General features: G+C 55.4%; 1 protein-coding gene across 2 annotated transcripts; it reads left to right on the forward strand.

The window, feature by feature from the left end:
- Nucleotides 1-622: 622 nt before the first annotated feature.
- RSPH9 (radial spoke head component 9) lies at nucleotides 623-14,546 on the forward strand. Of its 2 annotated transcripts, XM_055329898.1 has the most exons (5): nucleotides 623-1,805; nucleotides 5,439-5,604; nucleotides 6,788-6,917; nucleotides 7,383-7,529; nucleotides 14,318-14,546. In XM_055329898.1, the coding sequence occupies exons 1-5, from the start codon at nucleotides 1,579-1,581 to the stop codon at nucleotides 14,476-14,478; spliced, it is 831 nt and encodes a 276-aa protein (XP_055185873.1). In that variant the 5' UTR covers nucleotides 623-1,578; the 3' UTR covers nucleotides 14,479-14,546. The 2 variants fall into 2 exon arrangements, with proteins under 2 accessions (XP_055185873.1, XP_055185872.1); XM_055329897.1 differs by having other exon boundaries at nucleotides 7,383-14,546.
- Nucleotides 14,547-14,647: the final 101 nt, after the last annotated feature.

Genomic DNA, 14,647 nt, shown 5'->3' on the forward strand with positions numbered 1-14,647 from the left:
CAGTTAGATTTTCAGCTGATTCTCTGTCTGAGGATATTACCTTATGAAAGAGAAACCGGGCCATATCTTCCACTTGGGAATGGACAGGCTGAGGGGTCTAAGGGGAAGGAGAGTTTTGGACAAGGGAGTTACAGTTGTTTTGAGATGGAAGATACCTTAGGCCAAGGCAGCTCCCTCAAGTTTTAAAAGTCATAAACAATGCCCAGATAATCAAAACAAAGTAATTATCTGGGTAATTTAGACACTTATTTCTCTCTTGGCTTGGCACCGGGGACCACGTCATTCTGATTGCATGAGTCCTCTCCAAAGGAATCCAGAAATGAAAAGGTCAGTTAATATTAATAACAGCCCCCCCCCCCCCAAAATCGGGCGCTCTGCTCAGCAGGGAGCCTGCTTCTCTCTCTCTCTCTGCTCCTCCTCCCTGCTTGTGCCATCTCTTTCTCTCACTCTCAAATAAATAAAATCTTAAAAAAAAATTAACAATGGGGCAGCCCGGGTGGCTTAGTGGTTTAGCGCCACTTTCCGCCCAGGTTGTGATCCTGGAGACCTGGGATCGAGTCCCACGTCAGACTCCCTGCATGGAGCCTGCTTCTTCCTCTGCCTGTGTGTCTGCCTCTCTCTCTCTCTCTCTCTCGCTCTCGCTCTGTGTCTTTCATGGATTAAAAAAAATTAACAACAAATCTCTCCTTCCCTGACAAGCTTACTGAGGCATCTTTTCACCTGTTTGACCTTGGTTGGGGACTCCAGAGGTGGATATAAAGTAGTCTCTAACCGAAAGAGTGAAGAGCCCCAGCTGCAGTAGAGTTCTGGCCTTTTATGTGTTGGTACCATTTGAACCTAAAAGCAGCGGTTGTGGGGCCTGTGGTAGCTAAATGTAGGTGGCAGGTGGTGTCATCCTTCTTGTCTTCACATGCTGCTCTCCCAGAGTGTGTGCCTGTACCTTGCCCCAGCGCCTTGGTCTCTATTTGTCACTTGGGTGGAATAGTCCTATGGGAAGGGGTGACTAGAGAGGTCTTGTGAAGACTGAGGAGAATGGAACGATGACCCCACTCTATAGGACCTGGCTTGGGGTGGGGGTGTGCTAATTGTCTTGGATTCCTAGACTTTGAGCCAAGAAGATCTCAAATTCTTTTCACACAATTATGAGGCCAAGAAGGGACACGACTGGAGTGAAATAATAATGTCACTGTTTGTGTTGTCTTTCTTGCCAAGGCCTCATTGCATACACGGTGAGGACTCAATTATCCCACTATTGGAAAAGCTCAGAAAAGGCAAAAATACGCATGGAACTGGGACTTTAAATCACACAGTAGCGCACCTGTTTGGGGAAACCACGCTGTTACCGTGACAGCAGAACACGTGTGGTCCCCAACTCAAGAAAGAAAGAATACCGGAGCTAGCGTTTGCTCAAGCTTTTGGAAAGGAAGGGCTGTGCAGGGGGCGAGCGTGCCTGAGGTTCCCGAGAGGGCGGGGCCCCAGCGGCGGAGGGGGTGGAATCCTCGGAGGGCGGAGCTTTCGGTCTCCAAGGAGACGGCTGCTCCCGGCAACCTGGCGGGCGTTGATCGGAGACTGGGCGCGATGGACTCCGAGAGCCTCCTGCTGTCGCTGGAGCTGGCATCCGGCAGCGGCCAGGGCCTCAGCCCCGACCGCCGGGCCTCGCTGCTCACTTCCCTAACGCTGGTGAAGCGCGACTACCGCTACAGCCGGGTCCTTTTCTGGGGCCGCATCCTCGGCCTCGTCGCCGATTACTACATCGCGCAGGGCCTGAGTGAGGACCAGCTCGCACCACGCAAGACACTCTACAGGTGGAGGCGACGTCCTAGCAGGCCGCGGCGCTCCCCCCCCCCCGCTCCTAAAGGGGGTGCCACCTGGCGGCCGGGAAGGGGTGGGGCCTACGGGCTCGCGGCCGCGGGTGGTGAAGTCTGGGGAGACCCGACAGACCGAGGGCCGGGGGGCGGGCCGGGGCCGAAACTTGCTGCGGAGGATTAGGGGGCCAGGTCCTGAGAAAGTGCAGAGCAGGGGTGGGGGGCGGGTGGCGAGGAGGAGAGACATTTGGACGCGGGTGGGTTTATAATACAGGCAGGGCCACGAACGGAGGCGGAGCAAGGCGAGAGTTCCCGGAGAACGGGGACCTGTAGCCGCCAGGTGGACGCCTGACATTCCGAAGACCGCAGTTTCCAGAAGGGTCAGGAGCCTTGGAGGGTAATGAGGTGCTATTTGACGATTCTTTTTTTTTTTTTAATTTTTTTATTTATGATAGTCACAGAGAGAGAGAGGCAGAGACACAGGCAGAGGGAGAAGCAGGCTCCATGCACCGGGAGCCCGATGTGGGACTCGATCCCTGGTCTCCAGGATCGCGCCCTGGGCCAAAGGCAGGCGCCAAACCGCTGCGCCACCCAGGGATCCCCCCCCACACCTCCTTCTTGAGTGCCCCCAGCGACGTCAGGAAGCTCACCAATTTACAAAGCAAGCCATTCAGGCCGCGGGGATTCGGAGACTTCATCTGTCCACGCATCAGCCCAACATTGATTGGTGGCCTTCTGTGTAGACTTGGGCTTACAGAGATGGCTAAGACTCACCCGTCTCCAAGTCATTCACATCCTAGGAAGGAACACTGACACATAACCCAGCAACTACAACCAACCGTGTTAACCCCAGAGCAGAGGGGTATGCAAAGGGGGACCAAGGTGGGGCCTTCTAGAGAGCAATTAAATAAGATTGCTAAGGGAGTAACTCGTGGAGATCTGAAAGATGATCAGGGATTCCCTAGGAAAGTGTGGGGGAAAGGCACGCCAGCTGGAGGGAATGGTTCTGCAGAGGTGGCTGGAGTGTTTGGGAGAACAGCATGTAGGTAAACCTGACACTGGATGGAGAGGCCAGGGGACTGGACTTTGTTCAGAGGCTATGGAGAGCCAGAGAGTCATTGAGGAGCCTCAAACAAGCAGAGTCTGCTCAGATCTGAGTGGGCAGCTGGGCCCTGAAGTGGGTGAGCATTCAGGAAGCTGTTGCAGGGTCTGGGTGAAGGAGACTGCAAGGAAGAAGGAGCTGAGGAACAGAGGTCAGAGAATGGGTTGGAAAGATGTAAGCAGTGGCACTGGCCAGACTTGGGCCTGAATGGGAGAGGTGAAGAAAAGATCAAGGTTGACCCCTCCTTTCAGCTAAGGCAGTTGGGTAAAGGCTGGTGTCACCCCCTGGAATGGAATTCCAGAAGCAGGACTAGGAAAGCCCCATTGAACTTGGTAAGAGGTGCCTGGGGGGCAGCCTGGAGTCCGGACAAAAATTCTGGACTGAGGATGGAAATTTGGGCCTCATTTTATTCCGTAAGTTTTTATTTCTTCCAGCGTCTACTATGTGCCAGGCGTTGATCCAGGCACCAGGAATTCAGTAGAAAATGAGACAAAGTCCTTGTCTTCATGGAGTCTAAATTATATATATATATATATATATATATATATATAGTGTGTGTGTGTGTGTGTGTGTGTGTTGGGGGTGGGGTGGGGGAGACAATAAACGCACATTGCATATCTAGAGAATACAGGATGCAGTACTGCTTTTTTTTTTTTTACGATTTTATTTATTAATGAAAGACACAGAAAGAGGCAGAGACATAGGCAGAGGGAGAAGCAGGCTCCCTGCAGGGATTCAGATGCAGGACTTGATCCCTGGACGCCAGGATCATACCCTGAGCTGAAGGCAGATGCTCAACCGCTGAGCCACCCAGGTGCCCCAGTACTATTTTATTTATTTATTTTAAAAATTTTATTTATCCATGAGAGACAGAGAGAGAGAGAGGCAGAGACACAGGCAGGGGGAGAAGCAGGTTCCATGCAGGGAGCCCAACGTGGGACTTGATCCCAGGTCTCCAAGATCAAGCCCTGAGCTGAAGGCAGCGCTAAACTGCTGAGCCACCTAGGTGCCCTGGTACTACTTTAAATAGGGGGATCAGAGATAGTCTCTCTGATAAGGTAACATTTATGAAGAGAACTGAAGCAACTGAGAGCGAGCTATGTGTTTATTTGAGGGATGAGAATTCCAGGCAAGTGCAAAGGCCCCAAGGCAGATGTGTACTCAGTGTTGGTGGAACCTCACAGAGGCTAGTGTGGCTGGAGAGGAGTATATGAGGGGGAACATTGTAGGACATGAGGTCAGAGACATAAGGGACCAGAGGGCTTTGTGGGGCATTGCAAGGACATAGCTTAATGGGAAGAAAGCTTCTACACAGAAACATGATATGACAGCTGGGTGGGAACTAGACAAAGGGGAGCAGGTACAGACCTGGGCAGACCAGTTAGGAGGTTACCTTAATGGTATAGAAGTAAGAGTAGATAGGGGCTGAGGCCAGCGAGGAGCAGTGGAAGTGGTGAGAGGTGGTTGGGTTCTGGAGACCAACTAGATAGTAGCTGGGGCTCTGAGAGGTGGGCCAGCCTGCAGGGAAACCAGAGGGGTGAGGATGGGTCTCTGGGAATACTTCGGGCGGCAGAGGAGGGAGAGGGGAGATGGCAAAGGAAACAGAAGTGGAATGCACTTGTTGGCTTTGAGGTTCCGTGGATGTCCTCCTAAGCAGTTCTGTGGGGTGCCGGGGACAGAAACGACCACAGGGGAAAGGCTTCCACGGGGCAGGCCATTCTGAGATTATTGTTCAGAGCTGGAGGAGGAGTAAGGGACAGGAAAAGGCTATTTTCTGGCAGGGTAGGATTTGAGGGCTGTTGGTGTAGAAAGCCAAGAAGTTTTTTTGTTTTTTAAAGATTTTACTTATTTATTCATGAGAGACACAGGCAGAGAGAAGCAGGCTGACGTGGGACTCGATCCCAGGTCTCCAGGATCACGCCCTGGGCTGAGGGTGGCACTAAACTGCTGAGCCACCCGGGCTGCCAAGAAGTTTTGAAGTTGAGAAAGGAGCCAGTGGAGTGAGAAGGGCAGAAAGATGAGCAGGGCCCCCTTGCCTCCGTCCAGGGCCTGTGGGTTAGAGAGGAGCCGGAGGACGCCCTCTCCTGGCAGGAGTGGGGAAGAAGGGACGGGGCTGGCCAGTGCTGGAGACCTCAGAGGTCGGGTCTTGGGGCCTGCAGCCGCTTTCTTGAGAAATGGGGGAAAGATGGCCATGCTCTTGGCTCAGGAGGCCGGCTGAGCATGAATGTAGGGCCTACCAAAACAGAGGTGCCTGTAACAGGAATGTTCAGCTTCTAGAAACCCATCAGAAATTTCACAGTGCAGGTATCTAGGAAGAAGTTCTTGGAACTTTGGTACACATGAAGCTTTTGTGACCTTTTACAAAATAAATATTTATTTGCCTCACACATGGGGGTGGGGTACAGCATAGGCACGCATGGCTTGGAGGGGAGAGGTGTGACTCCCAACAGTTTTTCTTGGGCCTCATCCCTCAAGAGAAGGGGCGGTGGCAGGAAGCCTGGAAACCAGGATCATGAGGATGTTGTTGGCAGCCTGAACTGTATGGAGTGGAGCCTCTTGCCCCCCGCCACGGAAGAGATGGCAGTGGAGACGTCTGTGGTGAAGGGCCGCTTCATGGGGGACCCCTCGCATGAGTACGAACACACTGAGCTGCAGAAGATGAAGGAGGGTGAAAAGGTCTTTGAAGAAGAAGTAGTGGTGAGTGAAGACAAGAGGAGGAGAACAAAGAGAGCCCAGCCCAATAGAAATTATGGTGGCAACAGCAGAACCCCACATAGCTCCTGGGTGGCAGGCTGGGCCACTCTGTCAGGAGCCTGGCTCTGGGCAGGGGGCTGGGAGGGTGGGTCTGCATTGTGTTCTGGGGTAATGGGATATGCACAGGCAGGCTCTTGTGTCTTTTTTTTTTTTTTTTAGATTTTAAAAATTTATTCATGAGAGACAGAGAGAGAGGCAGAGACACAGGCAGAGGGAGAAGCAGGCTCCCTGCAGGGAGCCTGATGTGGGACTCAATCCCAGGACCCTGGGATCACACCCTAAGCCAAAGGCAGATGCTCAACCACTGAGCCACCCAGGCGTCCCTAATTTTGTTTTAAATATATACATAGAAAGAGAGAAGAGAAGGAAGTATGCCAATATGTTGTTAGTGATTATCTTTAGGAGGTGGGATTATGAATGATTTTAATTTTTTTGCATATATTATAAACTATTTCTATATTACCTAAGTGTTCTACAGTGATCATGGTTGTTTTTATATTTTAAAATAGCAAAATAAGCAACATTTACATATAATGATGGGATGGTATTGTTTCTGGAAGAGTATATAAGAAACCATGAACAGTGGTTGTCTCCAGTGAGGGCAGTTGGAGGGTCAGGGATGGAGTGGGAGACACTGCCTTAAAATATTGCACCACCAGGGCAGCCCTGGTGGTGCAGCGGTTTAGTGCCGCCCGGAGCCCAGGGTGTGATCCTGGAGACCCCGGATTGAGTCCCATGTTGGGCTCCTTGCATGGAGCCTGCTTCTCCCTCTGCCTGTGTCTCTGCCTCTCTCTCTCTCTCTCTCTCTCTCTCTCTCTGTGTGTGTGTCTCATGAATAAATAAATAAAATCTTTAAAAAAATTTGCACCAAAAAAAAAAAAATTTGCACCACCAGTATGTATTACCAATTTAAAAGAGATATTCAGAAGAATGAAGGAGGGAAAGGGGGGAGGCAGGAAGGGAGGAAATCTTGAGAGGAGGGAAGGCAAGGGCTTGCCCAGCATGATTCTCCATGGACCTAGCATCTACACTGTGGTGACCCAGGTCAGATGGTCCCTTGGTCCCTTGCACCAGAAATGAGTGGGCACAGCACTCTGGCAGGTTGGCTTGTCTCCTGTCTCCTCAGGTCCAGATCAAGGAAGAAAACCGTTTGGTGTCTGTCATCGACCAGATTGACAAGGCTGTGGCTGTCATCCCTCGAGGAGCCCTTTTTAAGACCCCTTTTGGACCCATCCATGTCAATCGGACCTTTGAAGGTAAGTTCTCCGGGGCCCCTGTCAAGGGCTGGAGGGCGTCTTTTCCCAAGCACAGGGGACACATTTCTGGGAGTCCTGGAGAACCTGTCCACTTCCTCAGAGAAAGAACAGCTGTGGCCATACAGCTGTATGGGAGCTTGGGAGGATGTGCTCAATGGCCTGGCATTGGTGGTTGGCATGGCTGCCCAGTCACTGGACCCTGACTCCTTTCTGCCTAAGGGTAGGAGAGCATTTGGCCATCTGGGTCCCTGGGCTTTGCGTGGGTCTGGGCGCCCTGCCTTCCTCACCTTCTTCATTGGTGTCTCCTTATTGTGGGGTCTGGACCAAGCCTGACTCCTTCTCCCTTTAGTTCCCTGTCAGTATCTGCCTGAGTCCTTTCCCCTCCATGTGGTCCCCATGCGTGGAGAAAGGGGGGCTGTGGGGTTTGGGGCTGACCATCCCTTCCTACCCACTGCCTCTTTTTAGGACTGTCCTTGTCTGAAGCCAAGAAGCTTAGTTCCTACTTCCACTTTAGGGAGCCTGTTGAGCTGAAGAACAAGACCTTACTTGAGAAGGCTGACCTGGACCCCTCCCTGGACTTCATGGACTCCTTGGAGCATGACATCCCCAAAGGTAATAGCCTATTACTTGGAGGACATTGGATCTGCCCCCAGGTCAGAGCAGTGGGCCATGCCGCCTGCCATTCTCCTCTGAGATTGGAACCAACGACCCGAGTGGGAACTGGTGGTTCATGGGGGGTCCTGGTGGGTGGGGGCTTCCCCCAAGAGCCTGGTACAGGGCTCAGCTTATAATAAACAGTCGGTACATGTCTGCAGACAAAAGGAAGCACCGTGTTCCATGTGCTTCCACAGACAGCAAGTCTCCCAGTGCCTCTTCTGATTTCCAAATCAATCTTGAAGGAGGCAAGTTTTAGTCCTCCCCCAAACATCTCCAAAAACCTCTCTGAAGTCCTAGCCACGCGTCCATCCCGACTGTTAGTTTTGGGGTGAGATCCAGTGCTTGGCACATAGCTGGTGTGCAGTTAAGTGTGTGCTGAGCGACGGAAGGGCAGACCACCTGCCAAGGAAATGAGTTCTGTACATTTGCTTCCTGCTATATGCATGGAGCTTTTTAAATCTTAAAACATACAGCCTCAGAGGTCTTCCCGTTCTTGAGGGTCCAGCCGGCCCTGGCACACACCCAGCAGTTGGGGGTGGGGTCACAGAGCTCCCACATCCTCCCCATCCTGGCTGTCCAGTAGGGAAGAGCGTGTCCCGGGAGGACACTCTTACTTGGATGCTGTGTGCCAGGACAGGTGCCAAGCTCTGGGCAATCAGGGGCCAGGCCCAGGGTGCCGACGCAGGGATCCTGCCTCTTTCCCTCCCCATGTTTGGGGTTTCTGAGACCTTTTCACCTGCAGAGACCTGCTGTCAGTGACAGCAGTGATAACAATAAGGGTAATGACAGGAATGGCAACTCCTGAGAGCAATGGCCCTGCTAGTGCTTAGGGCGCTGTGCTCAGCCCCCACCACACCTTCTCTCATTTTCATCTTCACAGCCACCCTACAGGGCGGCTACTGTTACCATCCCCATTTTACACGTGAGGAAACAGGCTTGGAGAGTTAAACCCAAGGACACGGTGACCCTTAGACTCCAGGGCTCTGGAGTGAACTGTGGTGTCAAATGAATTTGTGTTTCCTTTTCAGTAGACAGTGGCAATGGTGGGACAGTATTCGCCCCCACTGTGTGGGGTACCACTTCTGGGGAGCCCGGCATACTCCCAGCTGGGGCGGGGGCAGGCAATGGCAGAGGCAGCGGCTCTGGCATCAGATGGCCTCAGCTGGGACCCCGAATCTGCCACTTACTAGCTGTGTGGCCCTGGGGCAGGCCCCCCATTACCTCATTCCTAAAAGGGAATAATGGTATTTTCTACCTCATTGGGTTGTTACGAGAACTGAATGAGTCAATGCACATACCAGATGCTTATAGTAGTGCCTAACACATAGGACTCAAACGAAAATTAGTAATTATTATTAGTGTTATTTTTAGTGGCAGAAAGGCCACAGAGGGGAGTTGGGGCAGGCCTAGGAGGACTGAGGAGGCCAAGGGGTAGGAGGCCTAGAGCAAGGCGGTGGGAGCTGTCGGCGGCTCGTGAGCAGGTCTGTGACAATACGGCGGTGGTGCACAGATGGATGGAATAGGGCCAAGTGGGGATCTGAAGGCCATTTCATGGCTTCTGCGATGCCCCAGGGCCGGCGATGGTCCCAAGTGGGTAGGGGCAGCCACCAAGGAATGGCCACTCTGGCCTCTGCCACATGGGGGTACCCTAGTCAAACCTCCCTGAGCATAGAGAGGGGGTCCTTGAACTGTGGGGGAGATAAAGAAGGTTGGTAGGGGCTGGGGCACCTCTCTCCTGTGAGACATGCTTTCCAGACTCCCATTATCTCCCCCAACTCTGTGCTCCCAGCCTGGCCGGAAGCCAGAAGGCTCTGCATGTCCTGGGTTGATACAGGAAGCCAGGCACACTGTGGTGGTGGGACTCAGCACCAAGGTCTGGGGGGTGGGCTGAGAAAAGTCCTCTTAATGCCTCTAATCTGGGGACAGTAGCCCTGCCCGCCCCCTCAATCTGGGTGTGGCTGGAGAGCCCTGCTGCCGGCTGACTTCTCTCACCTGCAGCTGGATGCTCCAGGCCCAGGGATATGGGTGGTCCACAGTGCCGGCTGGTCAGGTGCCTGACACACAAGTGCCTCCTCCCCCTTGGAGCTTCCTCCTCTGAGTGGTGGGAGCAGAGAGGAGGGTGCTCTTGCCTTTGCAGCAAAGACCAAAGCCAACTAGATGGGATGTGGGTCTACCTAAGGGAACCTCATCCACCCTGTCTGCCCTTTTCATTTTGGATAGAGGGGACAAAGAATGTAGCTGTGTCTCCCTGCGGCTGGGGTTGTAAGATAGGGAACTTTGGGGGGTCTTCCTAAGGGATGTTGGGGTCACGCTGATGTGTCTAGTCAGCACTGAATTCACAGAATTCACTGGTAAGAACCTGGGCCTGGGAGGTAGGTGAGTTGCAGTGGCCTGAGGCCCTGGACATCCGCCCCTAAGCAGTGGGTCTCAGGGCTGAAGGACCAACTGATGGTTCAGCGTGCCCTGGCATGTGGCTTTGTCCTTGGTGCTGGAGCCGTGGTGGCTGAGGGCTCCTGGCTGCACCTCACAGTTTACGGGCCTCCAGCTCGCTGCCTCCCAGAGCCACCGTCAGAAAACCTCTGGGCATCAGGCCCAGCCCTTCCTCATGATGACTTGCTTGGGGCCATGGTGGTGGGGGTGGTAAGGGGAAAAGCAGACATCAGATTCAGCTCGTGGCCCCCCTTCCTCACCTGCCAGTGAAGGAGATGCTGCTGTGGGGGTGCCGTCTGCCTGGCTGCAAAGTGAGGCCAGAATCCCAGGGAAGAGTTCCCCGGGACACCAGCACTGGCTGGGAGGACTGGAATTTGACAGTCATTTTCTGCCCAGGTAGGATCATCGTTTCCTTTCTGGGGCTATGGTGGACTCCACGCCGCCCGTTAGTGGGTACCGTTGAGGCTGGAGGGCTCCTGGGCCTGTGGAGGCAGGCCAGTCTTGGCTGCAGGGAGCATGGGAGGTATGGCGCCCGGTGCCGCCACTGCCCTCCTGGGCTGTCCTGCCTTGCCCCGGCATCTGCGGAGGTTTGTGCGAGTGAGTAGCTCTGGGGACAGAACTGTCCTGGTGGACGGAGGGCAACCGCCAGTTCTCTGAGCCCGGGCTGCAGTCAGGTGAGAGAGATGGAGCAGTGGGTCGGGCCAGACTTCTGGGTAGCACTCTGCCATTCAGTGCTCCCCAACTGTTCATGCCATCAGCAGATGTCCACTGGGCAGGTGCTGCGTGCCAGGCAGCGGGGTGCCCTCGCCAGCAGGACACTGCTGTCCCAAACTCACAGAGGTTTGGGAAGATCAAATGAACCAGGATGGGAAGTGGAAATATAAAACGAGAGGTGCCTCATGAACAAGGTCACGTGCCCTGGGAAGCAGAGCGGGGTGCGGCGCGGAGGACAGAGCTCCTCTCCTTACTCCACTCGGGGGTTGGAGCCCACAGATCTCAGGAGACGCGGGCCAGGCGGGCAGCTGGGCCTCCAGCGCGCGTGAGCCAGGCACCAGTGCCCAGTGCAGGCAGCAGAGGGCAGCAAGGGGCCTGCCTGCCGGGAAAGCCACATTTAAAATGTAGTGGTGGGGGATCCCTGGGTGGCGCAGCGGTTTAGCGCCTGCCTTTGGCCCAGGGCGTGATCCTGGAGACCCGGGATCGGGTCCCACGTCAGGCTCCCGGTGCATGGAGCCTGCCTCTCTCTCTCTAAGGGGAAAAAAAAAAAAAGAAAGAAAGAAAAAAATAATAAAATGTAGTGGTGGTGGCAAGGAAGAGGGGGTGGGGGAGTCAGGAACAGGGAGGCAGGTGAGGAACACGGGGCAGATCAGCTTTCTCAGCTTTCTCGGGGTGTGTGTGCAGGTGGCTCCTCCCCCCAGCCCCTCAAGCCTGGCTGACTGGTGCTTGGCCTCCAGGACCAGGAAGCCGGGCCTCCCCCATCAGGTAAGGCGTTCTGCTTCCCTGCCCACCGCGGCCAGGGGATTTGACCATAACTTGTGGCCCTGGTGTCAGAGGAGTGACTGCTCTGAGAAGCGACCCATGGCTACTTCTGCACGTGTGACAGGCTGTGTGGGGCTGGTCTGAGGAGAAAGTTTAAAACCACCTGCAGTGGCTGGAGAGCCTGGATCCACAGTCTGGCCCATTCTCTCCCTCAACCGTAATCTCAGAGCTTTGCTGCCTTTCTTCCGGGAGGGCAGGAGAAGGTAATTACGATTTGCATGCATACCCTAGCCTGAGGCTCCCACTAGCAAGGGGACACCCCTGGGGCCCACGCACACACAGGAGGACTTCTGCCAACAGGCTCCATTCCTGATGTACCTACTTGCTCTCTACCACAACCTCAAAAAACAGCTTGTCAGAGTGGCTGTCAGGGGGCAGGAGGGGCGTTTTGGGAGACTTGGGAGAGACCAGGGCCACGGGAGGGGGCTCCCCTGGAGCTCTGAGAGGAGGAGGTGGCAGTGGCTGAGCCCAGCCTTCCCAGCAGTTGCAATAAACGTGGGTGAAGGTGACAGCAAGCGCCTGGCTCTCCAGGTAGATGCTACGTGACTCCTGGCACGTTGAGAGTCTGTGTGTTTCCTGGGCGACCAGCTGAGCCAGGGACAAGGAGAAGAGGACAGGAGTGTGACAGGAATGCAAGGGAGGGAGGGAGGGAGGACGTGCAGTTGGCTGGCAGGCCCCTCATATGCCGCTTTCTCTCTGCCAGCACCCTTCAGCCTGCTTGGTGCTGCCCCCTTGCCCTGATGGGGGCACTGCATCTCTCTAGCATCCCTGCCGACTTCTCCCTGGCTCTGGGAGGGAGCTGGGATGCCCTGCTGATGAGCCAGGGCCCCTTCCTCTACTGGGGCAGGAGGTAGTAGGTGGGCAGGATTGTGCAAGGGGAGGTCAGGAGCCGGCCCTCGCCAGGGTGTGCCAAGCTGTTGGCAACCGTGAACTGATGAGAGCTGTCGAGGCTGGAGGCCTCCAGGACTTCATTCTTTCAGGGCATTTGGTGGCATTTGGTCCAGGCAGGCTGCAAGCTGCCCTCCTGGCGGGGCACAGAGAAGGGAGGCAGAGCCTGGCCTTTCAGGTCACGAGAGCTGTGCGACTGGGCTCCAAGGGCAGGGACCGTCCTTAGATGATGTGCTCTGGGCACTGGAGGGGTGACGGGGGTGGGGGGTGGGGGAAGGTTAGGAATGTACCTTCCTGGGGTCTGTGCTTCTGGCCGAAAGCGACTGCAGTGCAGCAGGGACACTCTGTTCTGTCACACCTCTCTCCCATGACCCCCAGGCAAGGTTGTCGGCAATGAGTGACCGGGAAAGCAGCAGGCTAGGGCCCCTGGGAGGTGGAGGGCCTCAGGTACCTGGGGAGGAAAGCTGTAGGAGCTAGGGGAACTACTACCCCCTTCTCTGGCAACAGGGACCCCTCTTCCCAGGCCATGTCCCAGCCAGAGCTCTGGTAACCCAGGGGCTCTCTTCTTTCCCGATGCTGCGCTGTGTAGGCCTGGGGGGCAGACGGGGGCTGGAGTGCAGGACACTGTGGCCTCCCCTTCACCTGAACAGGTGGGGATGCTTGGAAGGGTGCCACTGCACAGTGCAGAGGTGGGCTTGCGGCTGGTTGTTCTGAGCAGGCCAGCGCCACTGACCTACAGGCACCTGGAAAGCTCTGGCTTTGACCCGGGCAGGTGTCAGCAGCCTGAGCTGCCATCAGGTCTAGGGGCTTCTGGCAGTCAGGTCTCTCGGATGTGGGGTGGCCCCTGGTGGGTGGGGACTGAGCTGTGAGGCTGCTGGGTGTGGAGTGACCGGGGTGGGCCACGGCTGGAGGACGACTGTGGGAAGCTGGGACGGTGGAGCCAAGCAGCCGGGCTGAGCTGGCAGCCGATGAAGGGCCTCAGCGCAGCTCCCAGTGCATCACTGGCTGGTCCAACACCAAAACCTTCAAAGCATTTGCCTTTCTGGCAGGGCCTGGAGCAGAGCTGCGGCTGGGCCGGGGAGAGGCCTCAGTGCGCAGGGGAATAGAAGCTCTAGATCTGCATCCAGAGGCGATTTTCCCAGGCTCCTTCCTCCCACACAGGGGCTCCCTCCCTTGGTTCTGGAGCTGGATCAGGCCCTTCCCGCCAAGTCCTCATGGCCGCACAACTCAGCTCCGGGCTGGGCTGCTCCTGTCTGGGGAGCAAAAATCCGGGGCAGAACCCAGCATACACAAGGGCTCATTAGCTGCAGCCCAAGTCCCCTCCCACCTAGCATGGCTCCTAGTCCACGGCTGCCAGGACGAGCTATTGAGCTGGGAGGCCCCAAAAGGCCCAACTTCAGTGCACCCCTGCTCAGGTCTCAACCATCTCGGAGCAGAGGTTCCTGGGACTTGGGAAGAGAGAGCAAAGTGGCAAGACGGGCAAACTGCATCATGACTGCAGGCCACTGGTGACGGACTACTCCTCATAGAGGGTGCAGAAGCCTGGAGAAAGCCTCCCCTAGCTGGGCCCCATCTCCCCCGCCTGTGGACTCTGCTTCCTCCCCCACTCAACCTTTAACTAGACTTGCTGACAGGAACAAAATGGACTGGGGTGTGCTTCACCTCTTTTCATTTCCTTTGCCCTCCCCCTGGAAGTGGTTTTAATGAGCAGTGAAATGGCTAAAAGGCAATCAGGAGGAGTAAGGCGCCGGATAATTAAATTGTCTTCCCTTCCCCACGGGAACCGCAGCACCCGAGCCAGGCTGCCCAAGGGGCTGGGGGGCCTCTGGGCACAGGGCAGAGCTCAGGCTCCACAGCACTCAGGCCTCCCCTCCTCCCACCTTCCCCAGGGTCCTGGAGCATCCAGATGGAGAGGGGCAATGCCCTGGTGGTGCTGCGCAGCCTGCTCTGGCCGGGCCTCACCTTCTTCCATGCTCCCCGCACCAAGAACTATGGCTACATCTACATGGGCACTGGTGAGAAGAACATAGACCTCCCCTTCATGCTGTAGGGGGGCGGGGCCAGTGGCGGAGGCCATGTATGGCCTCAGCATTACTTTCATAAACAGCTGTGAATTTGCTCTGTTTGTTCTGTCCTGCGGCTTCTCCACACCTCTGCCTCCATCTGGTGTCCAGGCTCTGAGGACAGGCCACTGTGCCAAGACCCAGCTCTAGAGCAAC

The sequence above is a fragment of the Nyctereutes procyonoides genome, unplaced genomic scaffold, assembly GCF_905146905.1.
Source record: "Nyctereutes procyonoides isolate TBG_1078 unplaced genomic scaffold, NYPRO_anot_genome, whole genome shotgun sequence".
Taxonomy (NCBI): Eukaryota; Metazoa; Chordata; class Mammalia; order Carnivora; family Canidae; genus Nyctereutes; species Nyctereutes procyonoides.

Excerpts from the sequence above, each read along its gene's own strand:
- RSPH9 (XM_055329897.1), top strand. The coding sequence starts at position 1,579 with ATGGACTCCGAGAGCCTCCTGCTGTCGCTGGAGCTGGCATCCGGCAGC. Across the intron at positions 1,806-5,438 it reads CCACGCAAGACACTCTACAG|CCTGAACTGTATGGAGTGGA; the intron begins GTGGAGGCGACG and ends TGTTGTTGGCAG. Across the intron at positions 5,605-6,787 it reads TCTTTGAAGAAGAAGTAGTG|GTCCAGATCAAGGAAGAAAA; the intron begins GTGAGTGAAGAC and ends CTGTCTCCTCAG.